Genomic DNA, 17,326 nt, shown 5'->3' with positions numbered 1-17,326 from the left:
AATGATCAATCATTATAAAACATATCAGAGATATTATTCTGAAATGGACCAATCAAACAATGACTACTTTTACTGTCGCTACTTTAAGTACATTTAGAGGAGAGTACTTTCTACTTTCACTGGAGGAACATTTAGAATACTTTTACTGTGACAGAGTATTCCTACACTCTGGTACTTCTACTTTACTCAAGTACAAGATCTGAGTACTTCTACTTTACTCAAGTACAAGATCTGAGTACTTCTACTTTAACTCAAGAACAAGATCTGAGTACTTCTACTTTACTCAAGTACAAGATCTGAGTACTTCTACTTTAACTCAAGAACAAGATCTGAGTACTTCTACTTTTACTCAAGTACAATATCTGAGTACTTCTACTTTTACACCTGTACAAGATCTGAGTACTTCTACTTTTACTGAAGAACAAGATCTGAGTACTTCTACTTTTACACCTGTACAAGATCTGAGTACTTCTACTTTACTCAAGTACAAGATCTGAGTACTTCTACTTTTACTCAAGTACAATATCTGAGTACTTCTACTTTTACACCTGTACTAGATCTGAGTACTTCTACTCAAGTACAAGATCTGAGTACCTCTACTTTAACTCAAGAACAAGATCTGAGTACTTCTACTTTAACTCAGGAACAAGATCTGAGTACTTCTACTTTTACACCTGTACTAGATCTGAGTACTTCTAGTTTACTCAAGTACAAGATCTGAGTACTTTTACTCAAGTACAAGATCTGAGTACTTTTACTCAAGTACAACATCTGAGTACTTCTACTTTACTCAAGTACAAGATCTGAGTACTTTTACTCAAGTACAAGATCTGAGTACTTTTACTCAAGTACAAGATCTGAGTACTACTATTTTACTCAAGTACAAGATCTGAGTACTTCTACTTTTACTCAAGTACAAGATCGGAGTACTTCTACTTTTACTCAAGTACAAGTAGGGTGACCATTTCCATAACACCGAAAAGGAGGACATTATGCGGCATATCAATAAATTACTATGATGTACATAGGACTCTGGTATACTCTCATTTACAATACAATTTTGTGTGGTTTAAAGATGATGTTTGTGTAGCTGAATAGGAAAAAATATGAATGAAAAGTCAAAAAGGGTTTGTTCACAGTATTTGTATTTATTCAATACATTGTGGTGTTCAAAAACTGACCACTGAGATGAATCTTTTAAAGTGCAGAGTGCCACAAAGCATAACATGTGTGGACTTAAATGGAAAAAACAAATAACAGGTAACATACATAATAATACAAAAATGCTTTTTTGAAAAGCATAAATAACCTTTTATGTAAACAACAAAGGAGATTGTAAAAAAAACAAAAACATTTACATTCAACTGCTCAAAAAGTATAGCATTTCTAAAGTGCTTCAGTCTTTTGGGGACTTGTCTTCAGTGTCTTCATCTGTGTATGTGTGTGTGTACAGCAGTCCACCTGTATTTAGGCAAACTCCACATTCACCCTCTGTAGCAGCTCAGGAGACAACAGCACCTCTGACATCATGGCTTCCAAGCCCCCACTGCCCCTGGGCCTGTTTATATCCTGCAGGGACTGGTACAGATAACAACATAGCAAGAATACTGTTATCAACCTTCAAAAATCTGTATTGTTTTCAACCCGATAAATATAAATATTTCATGCAGCCCATCAGTGAACTCATAAGACTAGTGTACTCACCAAAGTAGTTGATTGTCTATCTGCAATACTTCTGTTCTTTCCTGGCTACATCCAAGAGTTTTTTGTTTTCAATTAACTTCTTGTACACCTCTGTGCAGGGATAAGTGAAATTGACACACACTTGCAGCTCAGCCTTGACACTGTCCACATCCAGGCGATTCCTCTCGTTTGTCCATGCAGTTATCATTGAAAAGACACGTTCTGTGTGTGCATTGCTGCATGGGATGGAGAAAATATAGGCGCTGACCTTCCTGAGATTCACAAGTGGTACATCTGCTTTGGAAAACAGTTTCAAATATCGTTCCTCACTGTGGCAAACTTCCATTTCTGGTGAGCTGAAGGAACCTTCCACCATGGCATATTCCTCATACAGTCCATCCATATCAATGTCCAGATTGCAGGCCTGGACAGTAGCACTGTAGTCTTCAAATGGCAGAGAAGTTTTGAGGCCAAGCTTGGCCACTTTGCTATGAAAGCTTGTGTCAGAGAAGTCATATCTTTCACTGATGTATTTCTTTGCTCTTTCATAAAAAAGCAGAACATCTGCTTCACATTTTTTTGACTGGCAAGGGGGCAGCTGCTTCAGTTTGCTGTTAACAGTAAACCCAAAGAACCTGTCCTTCATCCTTCTTTCTAGCTTTTGTTTTAGTTCAGTCATTACCTTAAACACTGATGTAATGCTGAAGGATTTTGCCTCAAGTGCTTCGATCGTGTCGGAGAAGACCTTAAGAACATGGCTGAGAAACAGAAAATATGTCTCTGACACCTCATTGCTTTCCTCTCCAAAACATCTCCACACAGTTCTGGCACAGTCCCCCTCACCCTCACTCTGGAAGTAGCTGGTCAGGGCCTTCCAATATTTCAGGATTCTGTCAATGGATGGCAGCAGGGACAACCACCTGGTGACAACATGCCGCAACAGGTTGCATTCCTCCACCTCCACAAACTCACAGAATTCCTTTAATTGCGCTGTTCTGCTTGCTGATATGCTGAAATGGCTGTAAACCTTCAGCACAGCATTTTCCACATCAAAATCAAGGCTGTTTGCTGCATATCTGGTTGCGTTATGCAGAATATGGGCCAAACTGTTTGCAGGGAGCACATCTTTTTGGCTCAGTTTCAACTTCTGATACACACTGTTATGTTTGCCATAATTGACACTGGCATTGTCTGCTGCATATGCAGACATGTTCTTCACTTCTAAGCCAGACATCTCAAGTTTTGCCAGCAGCTGGATTGTTATGGCCTGTGACGTTTCGTTGCTGTCACTATAGAAATCCAACAGGACATGTTGGATGCCTTCATCAAAGTGAAAATACCTTACCACAATGGGAAAACACTTGGTCGTTCCTTTATTTGAGGCATCGGTTGCCACGGAAAAGGGTAGGTTGTTTTCTTTTATGTAGTCGGTATGTAACTGTACAGAATAGGGCCGAGGACGTTCTCGCACAATGCCTTGGCTTTTGTTCGGCCACAGGTCATCCCTTTAGCTGTGGGCGAGTCACTGAAAATCTCCCGGTCCACTTTCACGCCGCAGTCAACACTTCTGACTGGTGTTGCTTTACAGCATGGTAAACCTTGCATAGCTCAGCAGCGGTTATTTTATTATCCAGGGGCGACGAGGCTTCACGAAAAAATGTCCTCATTGAAGAGGTACCTGCCGCACGTCTATTAGTTTTATGCTTCTCCGTATCCGCATGTCGTTCAATGGCAGCTTTTCCCTTACTGCTTATGTCAAAATCACAACGACAAAGTGTGCAGAAGCCATGAAAGGAGTCTCGACTGGTTTTAGATATAAAATCGTGCTCTTTCGTCCATTCTGGATTGAATGAGGTCTTACGTTTTGGTATGATGCAAACTTTCTGTCAAAGAAGCCGGCATATGTATGACGTAGCAGCACATGGAGCCTTGTTTACGTTTTTAACCAATGATATAGCAGATATTTATCTGACACCGCTCTTAGCCAATCATTTGTTAGAACAGATATGTTACGGCATTGGACGTTGTGCTGCGTCCCAGCAAAGATTCTAGAACTCCGCTCTTCAAGCCTAGTGCCTCAAGAAGGAGGACAAATACGCGTCCGGCTTGATGCTGCGCCGGACGCCGGACAGGGCATTGAAAAGCCGGACTGTCCGGCCTAAAGCCGGACGTCTGGCCACCCTAAGTACAAGATCTGAGTACTACTACTTTACTCAAGTACAAGATCTGAGTACTTTTACTCAAGTACAAGATCTGAGTACTTCTACTTTACTCAAGTACAAGATCTGAGTACTTTTACTCAAGTACAAGATCTGAGTACTTTTACTCAAGTACAAGATCTGAGTACTACTATTTTACTCAAGTACAAGATCTGAGTACTTCTACTTTTACTCAAGTACAAGATCTGAGTACTACTACTTTACTCAAGAACAAGATCTGAGTACTTCTACTTTTACTCAAGTACAAGATCTGAGTACTTCTACTTTACTCAAGTACAAGATCTGAGTACTTCTACTTTTACTCAAGTACAAGATCTGAGTACTACTACTTTACTCAAGTACAAGATCTGAGTACTTCCACTTTTACTCAAGTACAAGATCTGAGTACTTCTACTTTTACTCAAGTACAAGATCTGAGTACTTCTACTTTTACTCAAGTACTAGATCTGAGTACTTCTACTTTTACTCAAGTACAAGATCTGAGTACTTCTACTTTTACTCAAGTACAAGATCTGAGTACTTCTACTTTTACTCAAGTACAAGATCTGAGTACTTCTACTTTTACTCAAGTACAGGATCTGAATACTTCTACTTTTACTAAAGTACAAGATCTGAGTACTTCTACTTATACTCAAGAACAACATCTGAGTACTCTTCTCTTCCCGCCACTTGGTGTCGCAGCTGTGCCCGATCTATTTGGAGCTACGTCATCAATAAGCGCCATCACGGAACAGCCCCACGACCTTTCATGCTGCTTGTGACTATCAGCCGGATTCTGTTTATTTATTGTGTATTTAAAATGATTTAAGAGTAAATAAGGTGTTTGTGTGACTGTGTGAGACAACGGAGCGGACATGTTTCGGTGCTCTGTGGTGTTTTGTGGAAGAGGAGCCGCTAAAAGGGTGAGTTTAACGAATAACCTGCAAGACTGCGACAGTTTACGTTCACTTACACTGTTTATATCACGGTTTATATCTGCTGCTCTTACACTAACTAATTAAAGTAACTGTTATATTATTGGGCTTCTTCTTCCCTAAAAATAGTATAATTACCAAAACCATGAATCACTTTGAGATCCAATTTCATTAGTTTACTAACACTTCATCACATTATTACTTACATCATTATTTTAAATGATGTGATGTTGTATATTATATAGTTATGGGTACGTGGGGATGCATACAGTTGAGTTTATAGCATTGTAATGACAGTTCTTGCTTTGACAGAGTTTTTGCTTCATTGTTTTTGAGCATGTAAATAAAAACAACAGTAAACAAGATGACTTTACATACTGTTAAGAACTGAGCTTCGGTATTTTACAGATGACCATGAAGCTATTAAATGTTACAATGGACCCACAGCTCATCATTTTGTTATAACTATGTATGAATAAGCACTAAGAATGTATACAGCATTTCCTGATTTATGTTTCTAGTTTATTTTCTGGCATCAGCTTACTAAATATATTATTTTTGTAAATGCAATTATTCAAACAGTTTTTAACCACCTTGTGTGTTTATAATTGGACTGTGTAACAATGCCTAGTTGTTCAGGATGCACACTGACAGACCTGATGACTAATCATAATCATCTCATTTAAGAAGTAAAACATCAGATATCATCTCTTATTTGTTTAATTTAAAGTCACTAACTCAGAGTTTTTCTCCTCCTCAGTTCGCCTCGTCGTTCTCCAGTCAGAACGCTCTGCCTCCAAATCTACTGCTGCCCACCAACCTGGTGGATCCGGGCCGATTAAGTGAGTCCAAACTCCTGTGAATACAACTAACTACAAAGAATATATGTAGTCAAAGAGAGCCTTCACCAAGATGTTAACGCATCATTTACTTTCTAAAGCAAGGAAAAGTCACACACATTATAAAGGTACATCTAAAGCATTTTTTAAAGTAGGTGACATGCTTTTCCATGTTAAGATTTGACTCTGGAGACACAGCAGACCTGAGAGGGTGGTTAATAAATGGCCCTAAACCAATCAGCTTTATAAACCAGCAGCAGTATTTTAAAGTAAATTCTTCGACAAACAGGAAGCCCGTGTAAAGACGTCAGAACTGGAGAAATGTGAGCTATCACTAGGACAACAGAAGCTCAATCAATACATCACATATAATAGGACAACAACATCAAGTAAACATTCACAAACATTTCCCTCCCACCTTTAAGCCACAAACAAACTGCAGGACTTACAAACTGAAGTTAAACTCATCCACATCTGACTTATCTCCGACGGTGTTGTTTCCTCCTGCAGAGCGGGGTCCTCCCCCTGCAGACTCCCCCCTTCCTCTCCTCAGGAGGTGTGATGCTGCGGTTCCTGCTCACCTGACCCCCCTGCAGACGTGGGTGGACACCCTGGAGAGTCGGGACGGAGAGCCGCTGGGTTTGACTCAGCTCCACCCGGACGTCTTCGCCGTGCCTCCGAGGTAAAGCTCACTCTTCTTCTTCTTTTTTTTATACCCAACTCGTTCCTCAGGAGGGAATTTGAGTTTTCCCTTTTGTTCCTTGTCGTCATTATTGCATCGAGGAAAAAATAATTGAGCTGTACACTTTAACGGTATTATCACTGCACCTTCAAATACTTTTACTTTCTGTTTTACTTCTTGTTCTATTAATCTGTGTACGGTTATTTATCATTAATCATAAACATTTACGCATTTTTTTTATGACTGTGCATCTTTCCTCCACAAATATGAATTATTTTAGATGTTTTATTGCAACTCCCGCTCTATTTTATGTCTTATCTCATTCATTTCTTCCACAATCACCGTTTTTATTCATATATGAAAGTGTTGTTAGAGGGATCCTGAGATCCAATCAATGTATCGCCATAGGCTGCTTCTCTGTCATTGTTTTGCATATAATAATAATAATAATAATAAAGTTTTCTTTTCTCAGTGCTTTACAAAATGGCACACGTCACAAGTTAAAACAAACAAGAAGTTCCCCTCAGATCAGATGTTAAGATCTTTTCAGATAAAAGACTAAATATAACATTTTAATAGGTTAAAAGATTTGGTAATTAAAATCAAATCTAATCAAATAATAAATAATGATTCCTCTCGGAAAATAAGACACAAGACAAATGTAAATGTAATGGAGAATAGTAACAAAACCTTCATACTTATAATAAATGATTAGAAGACCCACTTAAAAGGAAACATTGCCGTTAAATAAGTAAAACAAAAGCAGGTAAAAAATAACCTACTTTAATCTGATAATAGTGGACCAACACCCTGAGAACCTACATCTTTAGATCCAGCCACAAAAGGAAAGTCTGAGTGAAATGGATTTTGTTTCCTCTCCTCAGGCTCGATATTCTCCACCAGGTTGAAACGTGGCAGAGAAACTTTAAAAGAGTCGTAAGTCACAGATTCAGTTGTTCTGAATGTTGATACCGGACCAGGTCTCCTACAGAACCTCTCACTAACAGCTGTTCTGTTCCCTCAGAGCCACGCACACACAAAGGTGAGGGGGGAGGTCAGAGGGGGAGGAAAGAAGCCGTGGAACCAGAAGGGAAGTGGAAGAGCTCGACACGGAGCATCCGGTCCCCACTATGGAGAGGAGGTGACTGATTATTCTTATAAATATAGTCTTGGATCCATTAATCTGCTCCAGTGTGTTGTGTTTTCAAACACTGTCCAGCTAACTTCAGATCATGGACCGATATGACATCACTATGTAGCATGCTCGCTTCTATTGGCTATCGATCCAACACATTGTACGTGATAGGCTAAGGGGCAGGCCATCTCTGAGCGGTCGACCAATCACAACAGAGCTTAACATTAACCATGGAAACCTGACACAGTAGACACAAAATACAAATAGGACCCTGAAGATGAGCAGAATAAGGCCTCTTTTATTTAAAAATAACAGCTGTCCTTTTATCCTATTCATTATCTCATGTTTGAAACAGCTGTCCTGGAGAACTTTCCCTCAAAAAACCGTCTGATCCGTTGCCTTCTCTGTCTCGCATCATTAGAGATAAAGAACCTTTTATTCACAGGTTATAAACCTATAAGAGTCTGACAGGTTGTGTGTGTTTCTCCCTCAGGGGGGGTCTCTAACGGACCCAGAGGGCCGACCAGTTATTTCTACATGTTACCCATGAAGGTCCGAGTGCAGGGACTCAAAGTGGCTCTGAGCTCCAAGATGGCTCAGGTAAGGAAAACCTGTTCAAGAACCACATTTTACTCACCTGGGACATGTTTAATACCACACTAACACAAAGTTATTATTATTTCTTGACATACTCTACTACTTATTTTTAAAGATGTTTAGTCATTTTCCAAACTACAGAGGAACTCAAAGTAAATACATGCTAATGTTCTTTTAAGCGCTGGTCTTTAGATCTAATAAACAGAAATCATGACTATGATAATAAAAACGATAAATTGTGTTTTCTGAAAAAGTAATCGTATAGCATGTCAATAAAAACATGTCATTTCCATAGACCTATTTATATTAAGTAGTAAATCAACACTTTATGGTTTCTCCAGCAATTATTTTATCGATTAACCTTCAGATTATTAAAAATGTAAATATTGTTTCGCAAGAAATTACAATACAAATCAGGAGAAAATAACAGCTGATATTGTTTCTAATATTTTCAGCTTATTTTACTTTGCCATGTTGCCCCCATTTCAGGAGTACCTGTATGTAGTGGACTCCCTGAACATCCCCTCCCCCGACCCTCAGTACCTGCTGGACCTGATCAAACAGAAACACTGGGGACAGTCGGTGTTGATAGTGGACATGTGAGTATCTTCAGACTCCATCTTTAAATCACATGTGTTTCTGTGCTCTGTGCCTCGCTGACCCTTCCTGTTCTCCAGAGGGGACGACTTCTCTGAGAACATCCTGCAGGCCACGGCCAACCTGAAGACAGTCAACATTATTCCTGCTGTCGGTAAGTTATCACGTAGTATAATCTAAAAAGTGATGTATAGTGTCAATAGCCCAGTGACTGTGGCTTTGAAAACAAGACTTGAAAGAGGAAAAAGTACTGAAAGAAGTTCCCCTTATAAATGAAACCGTTATATGATTAAAATCAGCTTCTTACCAACAGTAGGACTTTGTGGCGTTGGATCTATTCATTTCTGTAATCTGTCGGAGTAATAATACTGCTGAAGAGAAAGTGTGTGGTTTATAATTTGCTCTTTCAAAGTGGAACTCCTCCACAAAAGGTTTTAATACGCCATTTATATTCATATATGTGTTCATTTGGCATGATTTACTCACACTTCTGAAGAAGGAACAAGGGAACAGGAAGATGTTCTCAAATACTTTTACTGAAGTGAAAAAAGAGACTATGGTCTTGGATACTTACTTTAGAGTAAAGGTCCTGAATCATCAGCTAAATGTACTTCAACAATTTAAAGTAGCTAACCAATACCTCTAAGAGCATTTGAAATGTGTTGTTTTAAGGTCTAGCCAATTTTAGCTAGCTTGTAAAATAGAGAAGTAAATGACTGCGTGATTTAATGTGTATTGATATGTACAAAGTAACTGAGTGGAATAACGAGTATGATAGTAACAGTGGATCAGAGTAGAAGCAGCTGTAGCATTACATTGATGTAGTTTGTAAAGAACACACATAACATTACTCTGTTGGCTCAGGTCTGAACGTGCACAGCATGCTGAAACACGAGGCCCTCGTCCTGACTCTGGACACCGTCCGGTTCCTGGAGGGGAAGCTGCTCTGGCACGACGAGCGCTTCAGCGCCCTGTACCCGTTCTCCCTGCCGTACTCCGATCTCCCGTGAGACACCACATCACCACACTGCAGTGTTTTCTTCATGTGTTTATTATGTCCAACAATAAATAATGCCAATTGTAATAAAAAAAGCTGTATTTAAAAAGAGTGTAAGGCTGGTTATCTGTAGCTGAATCTGTGCGGGAGCAGCCCGTTGGCTAAATCGTTCCTGATCTCCCATCGCAGAGCGGAGCGCTTCTTCTCCGTCGGCACCACGTAGGTGTTCGGCACGAAGACCCTCCGAGGTTTAGGCTGCAAAACAACAACAACAACAACACTTTATATTACTGTGGATCCATTCTGAAAGGTTCCAGTCCAGGGATATATTTCTGTCTAGTTTTCTGTAAACTCATTTTGGATTTCCAAACAGCTGATCACATCATACATGCATCGTTAACATATCATTTATGGTACTTCATGGGCCTCAGAATTCTTTCATAGCATTGTTTTTTTATTGGTGCAGTAGACCTAAATTAAATGCTTTGTCTGGATCTGCTAAATCCTTTTTGTGTGTGGAGAAGCTCAGTGCTTTACAGTCCCTTGTGGACAGAAGGCTAAAACACAAACTGGAGTTTTATCCACAAAAAAAACACGACTTTCTTTGCAAATATGACCACAGTATAGACATCACTGTGTTGTGGTTTTAAAGGCTCATTTGAAAATGTAAGTGGTACCAAATAGCTCCATTGTTAATCAATACAACAAATAGAAATTCAATCCCAAAACACAGTGTAAATAAATACCTGAGTTATAGACCAGCTTTTTAACCATAATTAGCTTTACAGACAATATTTGAGAACTCACCGGGGGGGGTTGGTATGCAAGTTGTTCCTGGAAGAGAAAGCAAAACACAAGTCTCATTGTAAGTCAACAACTACGTATTTTACAAAGCATACATGACGGTTCTGGAGTAATAATATAGCCGTCCTTTTTTTTCTCATACCTTTATCTCCATGCGGATGGCTCTCCTGTCGCTCTCTCCTGGAAGTTTGAACATTTCCCAGAGCTGCTTATACTGGAAGTACCTGCAGAGGGGAGGAACACAGATTAACAGCAACATCAAGTGTTTTAGTAAATGTGTAATCCGTGATTAAAGTTACAGTAAATTGAGAATATTCTGGCGGATATATATGCAACAGCAAAAGTATTTTGTGCCAGTTATTCCCTTACTTGGCAACCGGGTCCGTCTTCTTTAGAGTTTGCTGACTCATCACTGGTCTGATGACTGAAACATGGAAAATGTGATCAATTATCAAACAGTTTAGCGTCATTAAACCATAAATATGTACATTGTGTTTCTGTTGGCTTACAGGATTTAGGTTTGGGCCGGAGGTCGCCGTCACTTTTAGCCCGAGTCTGTGCAAAATGAAACCACATTTAGGGACAACTTAAGACCTTTTTAACAAACACAAACAGGCCTGGTTTGCCCTCTCTTTCTGGGAGACTACATTACCCACCATGCCTCTGATGTAGGATTCAAAGGCACTCATAGAGCCATCCTCCAGCTCCGAGCTCTGCGTGTCGCTCTGACCGCTGGCGTCTTCGTTCGCAGTCTCAAAGTCCCGCTGAGCCGACGGAGATAAACGCAGATCGTCCAGACGCTCCTCCAGAAAGCTCGCTGCGTCTGCAATCAGACAAAACAGGACATTGAATGTCATCAGCCGGACTCACTGTTATTTCAATTAACCGTTACATCTCCCAGAGACCAAAACAAATGTAGGTTTCTTGAATATCTAGTCAGAAACTACAACATTAGCTTTATTACTGTCTCCCTTTGGAGTCAAACTTTTTGAACAACTTTTCTTCTTTCATTTCTGAATGAAACAGACCTGAAAAACGAGTTTGAGGTAAGTATATAATACCTAATATAATTTGACGGACACATTTTTGTAGACATTAACTAGATTTAATTATTTTAAGTTAAATGGATTTAAAATGTAAGTTGATTCTTATCCCTGGAATTAAAGGTGTATTTGTAATCCCAGAGATTCCTATTTTAACACTTGATATAAAGTAAAATCTATAAAAGAAAGTCACTGTGTAGTGTGTTGTAAAGAAATGATTGGCATTTCAATAAATAAATAAAAATATAAAGTCTTAACAATTAAGTTTTTATAGGAAATGTTAAAAAGTCATTCTATAATTGAAATTATTTTGATTAAAGGGAATTATTATTTATAAATATTATTTGAATTGTATGAAAAAGATTATGTTTTCCTAAATCTGTAAAATATGACAAAATATAATATTGAATTGTGCCTCTCACGAATTGGAAATCAAAGTAGGAACTGAATCTCTGCGTGGGGACCCTCGTACCCCTCAATAACACGCCTGTCTGCTATCCTGGCTCTGATTGGTGGATTGAGCTCCCCATGAGAGAAGAAACTCTGCAGAACTTCCGTCACAAACTGACAACTCATCTGTTTCAGATAAAAGGTTAAAGAAAATCAGCCATGGCACTGATGTGCTGAAGCAGGTTCTCCTTTACCCGGCCTGTGTCTGAGGTTCCCCTCCCACTCGGCACACATCTCGTTGTACGACATCTGGCTGAAATCCACTTTAGAGTCGATGAACTTGATGTCTTTGTTGCTGGAAGACTCCTCCAGATCATCCGACTCCTCCTTATGGTCCTGCTTTTCTTCTTGGAGCCTTTCATTTTGTTTCTCTGCATCATCACTCCCATCTCTCATGTTACTCCCGTCCAATCTGTCTTTCAGCTCATCAGACGCTGCATGCAGATCCCCTTCATATTTCTCCTCCTCTGCCTGGGCTTTATCTTCGTCTGGTTTCACCTCAACCTCTTCTTTCAAAACACCCTCATTCCCAACGTTAGCTTCTGGCTCTTCGTCCGCTAACACGCTCAGAGGACGATTCTCGACGTCTTCTTCGCTGGTGGGTTCGATGTCAAACCCTCCGAAGCTGAAGAGCGAGCGACCGTCCTCCTCCTCGCCTCTCATCTCCGACAGATCTCCTCGACTGTCCTGATCGAACTCTGCGATGGTTTGGTCGTCCCTGTACTCTCCTCCCTCTTGCTCCTCCGGTCTGTAGGTGCCGTAGTCGGAGGTCATCAGACTTGGAGCTGGACTATCAGAGGTAACATTTTCTTCATCATCACTTCTTCCACCTTCAAAACTCTTCCTGCTGATTCTTCTATGGTTGTTCAGATCTGGACTTTTCTCCTCTGAAGCCTCATGAAGCGAGTCCTCAGCATGGGCAGCAGCTTTGGATTCTTCCTGGCTGATCCTTTGTTTAATCTCCACCTTCTTACCCTCCGATGTTTCATGGTAAGAGTTCTCTGTATCATCAACAGGTTTGGAGTCTTTCTTGTCGATCACTCGATTTATCTGGTCCTCTTCCTCCTCTGAAGTCTCATGGTCCTCAGCATCGCCAAAGGCTTCCGAGTCTTCGTCGCTCATTTCTTCCTCGTCTGAAGTCTCGTGGAAAGAATCCTCTGCATCCACAACAGGGTTGGACTCTTTCTTGCAAATCGGTGGCTTCATCATCCCTTCTTTCTCCTGGTAAGACTCAACTGCATGCCCACAGGTTTCAGAGTCTTCCTCACTCATGTCTACCTCCTCTTCACTCTCGAAGAAATCCTGGTAAGATTCCTCTGCGTCGCTAACACTTCTGGACACTTCGCTGACCATCACTCGCTCAATTTCCTCCTCTTCCTCCTGGTAAGATTCCTCTGCATTGGCCACAACTTCAGAGTCTTCCTCTTCTGGGGATTCCTGGTGAGACTCCTCTGCATGCCGGACAGATTTAGACTCTTCCTTGTCAATCACTCGCTCATTATTCACCTCCTCTTCCTCCTCTGAGGATTCCTGGTAAGAGTCCTCTGCATCGCCAACACTTTCATAGTCTTCCTCGCTCATCTCTTCGTCCTCTGAAGTCTCTTGGAGAGAGTCCTCTGCATCTGAACAAACCCCTCGCTTAATCCCATCTTCATCATCCTGGTAAGAGTCCTTCTCATTCCCAACACTATCAGAGTCTTCCTCATGCTGTTGCACTTCCTCATCCTTCTCTGGGGAATCCTGGTCTGTATGACTGACAGATTTGGACACTTCCTTGCCGGTCACTCCCTTAATCTTGTCCTCTTCCTCCTGGTACGTTTCCTCTGCATCACTAACAGATATGAAGTCTTCCTCCCTGTTCACTCTCTCAATCTCTTCCTCCTCAGGTTTGAAGTTTTCCTTCCGGTTCACTCTCTCAATCTCTTCCTCCTCAGGTTGGAAGTCTTCCTTCCGGATCACTCGCTCAACCTCCACTTTTACCTCTTCTTCGTCTTCCTGTCTCTCTCCGTCGGACCAAAAGGAGGAGTTGAGAGAGTTTGTGTCGCCGCTGCTCGCCTCTTCCCACCGGGTGCCGTACATTTTGTACATGTTGTGCTCCTGGTGAGGTGAGTGGTGTGTGGAGGATTAACGGAGGAGCTAAGAGGATTAATCTGACAGGAGCTTCTTCTTCCTCCACAGCTCAAACTGCTGGAGACTGAAGGGATTACACCCGGCTTCTTTGGGTTTATTCCTTTTACTTGAGTCCAGTTTCTTTAATCCATTTTAGAAAAGAGTTACAAGAACTCAGAACTTACCCAACTACCAGGACACCTTAAATACTTTGTGTTGCAGTTTATACTTTTACAACTTCCTATTGTTGTTTGTTCACATACTTTTCATGCCCTTTTATAAATGTTTTTTTTAATCACGGGTGCGTACTTTACTTGCAATCAATACAAGCGTTTACATCTCATTCTTAATAAGAGCCTACTTATTAAATGATTGACTTGTATCTGCCCCTATCCTCTGTTGTTAATGTATACACTGTGTATTTGTCGAGTTAGGGACGAGTCAAACACATTTTGTATATTTTATTTTGTTGCTTGCTGCTTAAATAATTCCTTCTTTTGGAAAATAAAGATTAAAATTGGGATTTTTGGGAGAAATGTCTTACTTTGTGATTCACTGTACCCTGTAGATTTCCATCAAAAATAAACAGCAATTAAAATGTTTGTTTAAGTCTATGTTACCTGAGTCTTCACTGTAGACCGATTCATCGCAGACTAGGGATTGTCCTTTATGTTTCCTAAAGGTGCGAAAAAAATACATTTTTATCTTTCAAATTCATAAATCATAAATCATGACATTAAAATGTAGTTATATATTATATTAAATTCATTTAAAAAACATTTTAAACAGTAAATAATTGTCACAGTACTGCTTGCCTTTTTAGATGTACTGACAAACATTTTGAAAAAACGGCTGAAATTAAATGAACAAACACAGGTTACCCCAAATTACCTCAGGACTTTTCTCTTGATGAAGTGTCCCCTGTGGGAGTTGGGGGTGGAGGTGTAGCTGTCAGTGAGCGGAGGGTGGAGGGTGTCATCAGGATCCTCCTCCACCTGCAGCCGATCCGGAGCTCCTGCAGGCAGCCGGATGTTCAGAGACACCGAGTGCTGAGCGTAGGAGTCAGAACGGCCCGGCTGCTGTCTGTCGCCTCTGTTCTCACAGGTGGTCAGAACCTGGGGTAAACGTACAGAGACAGGTATTCATTACTTACCATTGCTTCTACTTTAATGGATTAATTGTCCAATCTAAATGTAAGTTGTGTTTTTATTTAGTTTGACATTAAAACAAACCTTCCAATAAAAGAAAATGAGCCAAACAATTAATTTTCAAACCATATTTGTACGTAGGTGGGTCTACCATGACTTTCTTTAATTTAAAACATATTCACATATAGGTGGGATATAATCTTACTTTTAACATTCATACAGACACGGAGCAAAACCGACAGGCTATAAGGACCTATGGGAATATTACAGAATGTACAGGTGGTCTTGAATATTATAGGAGTAATGTAAACACTTACCTGTCTGTTATGTTCTGCTTGTCCAGGATGTAAAAAAAATCCTTCACTGGAGCCTTTACAGTAGCTAACTGTGAAGAGAATCAAAGAATCCACTAATTAACATTCATTTTTTGTGACAAATCTAAAGACGTTATGCTTGATTGCTGCTCTTTTTTGTTTAGAGAGCAGGTCTGTAAAAATACAGTTGTTTTGGTTAGAATCCCAAAGTGAGAAAAGAGCTCTGACCTTTCTCTTTGGTGAAAGCGGGAGGACTCGGCTGTGATGTGGGGGGGTTTATCTGAGGGGATGGGGCCAGGCTTTTCCATTCTCCATGTCGGACTAGTTCATCAAGATCTGACATTACACACAGAAGAATGTTAAGCTTTAAATCAGTCAAAACAACGACATCCACAATGACAAACATTCGTTTTTATCCAACATCCTTTATCTTCTTTTGAGATGAAATACATTTTTTATGTTATATTTCAAGGACAATAGTTTTACCTTCCAATATTCAACACTGAAAACATTAAAACACAACATGAACATTATGTTTCATGTTTTCTAACCTTGCTTGAATTCCTGCAGCCGGTGTTTTGGTATGTTTTTGTAGCCCAGAGCCGCCAGCTGTTGCTGAATTTCATCTTCTGAGAAATCCAGGTTGTCCATTATGTTTTCAGTTTCAAGTCAAGGAGGTAACTTCAAATCTGAAAGTCAAAAAAATATTTTAAAAATGTAAAGGAGATTTGGAAGAATGAAAGCAAACTTAATCCACTCAATTGACAATTTATGGTGTGAGTGATGAACATGCTTTGCCGTTCTTCAACAACTGAATCACGAGTTAAATTAATAGTACTGTCACGAAATTGTATTACCTGCTAATCCGAATGTATAGTAAGCAATAATATAGTGTTATTAGCACTTTAACAGCTGCTGTTTCAAGTTAATACAGTCAATGCAGAGGTGGGAAATAACTAGGTACATGTACTTAAGTACTATTTTGAGATACTTGTATGTAATGTTACTCCACTACATTTATTTAATAGCTTTAGCTACTTCTAACGAAATCCATGTCTAAAAATATAACTAATGGACTAACTATTTAAGTCAAAAACTAGTACAACTATTACAATATGTTACAAAAAGTCATTCAGAAATGTGTCTGTCTGCAACAGTAAAATGTTAGTTGATGCAACAATACTATCTGCACAACACTTTTACTTTTTATCATTTTTACCAGTGGACAAGAGTATTTTACGTAGCCCTATATTTTATTTTGAATAGCTGTAACTTAATTGTGAATAAACAAGACACTCTTTAAGTGGCAGGTTTTTTAACGGGGGTTTGTTTGCATTTCCTCCCACAACAAAAGTGACCGGAAGCCAGCTATGCTATCAGTTAGCATTCATTAATACAGTAAATATAAACACTTTGTAAGAAGTAAAACACGTTTGAATGGTTTGTTTCTCACCTGCACTGGAGTCGATTCCCTGCTATAGTTCAGCCATCACGATAAAATCACCGGGAAGTGTATTAGTAGTTGGTTTTGTGTTATGTTTACCGGTGGGACAGCAGCTCCAAGACAACAACCGTTAACTTCGAAAACGACGCCTCCTGTGAACCACTTCCGGTATTTATCTTCTTCGTTGTCCAAAATAGCGGTTGGCAATAATGTTCTATCGCCACCTATCGGTTATTGACTAGAATGCAGCAGGAGCAGTTTTGCACTATAACCAATTGTGGAAAGTATCAGTGCTACAAACGTAAATATACTCCATTTTCATTAAAAGTCTTTCATTTAAAATGTAACTTT

At 39.8% G+C, this 17,326-nt stretch overlaps 2 protein-coding genes across 3 annotated transcripts; one reads left to right on the top strand and one right to left on the bottom strand.

The window, feature by feature from the left end:
* The first annotated feature begins 4,608 nt into the window (after nucleotides 1-4,608).
* mrpl4 (mitochondrial ribosomal protein L4) lies at nucleotides 4,609-9,777 on the top strand. Its single transcript, XM_063884722.1, is given in 10 exon segments — nucleotides 4,609-4,804; nucleotides 5,577-5,658; nucleotides 6,166-6,337; nucleotides 7,222-7,273; nucleotides 7,362-7,449; nucleotides 7,452-7,478; nucleotides 7,966-8,072; nucleotides 8,559-8,668; nucleotides 8,747-8,820; nucleotides 9,531-9,777. Coding segments are annotated over 10 exon segments (906 nt in total). The 5' UTR covers nucleotides 4,609-4,756; the 3' UTR covers nucleotides 9,677-9,777.
* hyls1 (HYLS1 centriolar and ciliogenesis associated) lies at nucleotides 9,700-17,190 on the bottom strand. 2 transcript variants are annotated; one of them, XM_063884720.1, is made up of 12 exons: nucleotides 16,985-17,190; nucleotides 16,083-16,220; nucleotides 15,760-15,867; nucleotides 15,535-15,602; nucleotides 14,961-15,184; nucleotides 14,690-14,745; nucleotides 11,124-11,290; nucleotides 10,977-11,022; nucleotides 10,837-10,891; nucleotides 10,610-10,691; nucleotides 10,471-10,497; nucleotides 9,700-9,918 (listed from the first exon to the last, which is right to left on the bottom strand). In XM_063884720.1, exons 2-12 carry the CDS (start codon nucleotides 16,180-16,182, stop codon nucleotides 9,787-9,789), a joined length of 1,065 nt encoding a protein of 354 aa, XP_063740790.1. In that variant the 5' UTR covers nucleotides 16,183-16,220; nucleotides 16,985-17,190; the 3' UTR covers nucleotides 9,700-9,786. The 2 variants fall into 2 exon arrangements, with proteins under 2 accessions (XP_063740790.1, XP_063740789.1); XM_063884719.1 differs by lacking the exons at nucleotides 14,690-14,745; nucleotides 14,961-15,184; nucleotides 15,535-15,602; ... (1 more) ...; nucleotides 16,083-16,220; nucleotides 16,985-17,190 and adding an exon at nucleotides 12,155-14,230.
* Between the last annotated feature and the right edge of the window lie 136 nt (nucleotides 17,191-17,326).

This window comes from Eleginops maclovinus, chromosome 5 (genome assembly GCF_036324505.1).
Source record: "Eleginops maclovinus isolate JMC-PN-2008 ecotype Puerto Natales chromosome 5, JC_Emac_rtc_rv5, whole genome shotgun sequence".
NCBI classification, from domain to species: Eukaryota; Metazoa; Chordata; class Actinopteri; order Perciformes; family Eleginopidae; genus Eleginops; species Eleginops maclovinus.
The sequence above is the reverse complement of the archived record's forward strand: the minus strand, read 5'-3'. Positions and strand labels throughout refer to the sequence as shown.

Bases quoted from the DNA above. Each gene is read 5' to 3' on its own strand.
- hyls1 (XM_063884719.1), bottom strand. From the start codon at position 14,048: ATGTACAAAATGTACGGCACCCGGTGGGAAGAGGCGAGCAGCGGCGAC. The intron at 11,023-11,123 runs GTGGGTAATGTA...CATTTTGCACAG, and splicing joins AATCCTACATCAGAGGCATG to ACTCGGGCTAAAAGTGACGG. The intron at 10,692-10,836 runs GTAAGGGAATAA...TCCCCTCTGCAG, and splicing joins AAGACGGACCCGGTTGCCAA to GTACTTCCAGTATAAGCAGC.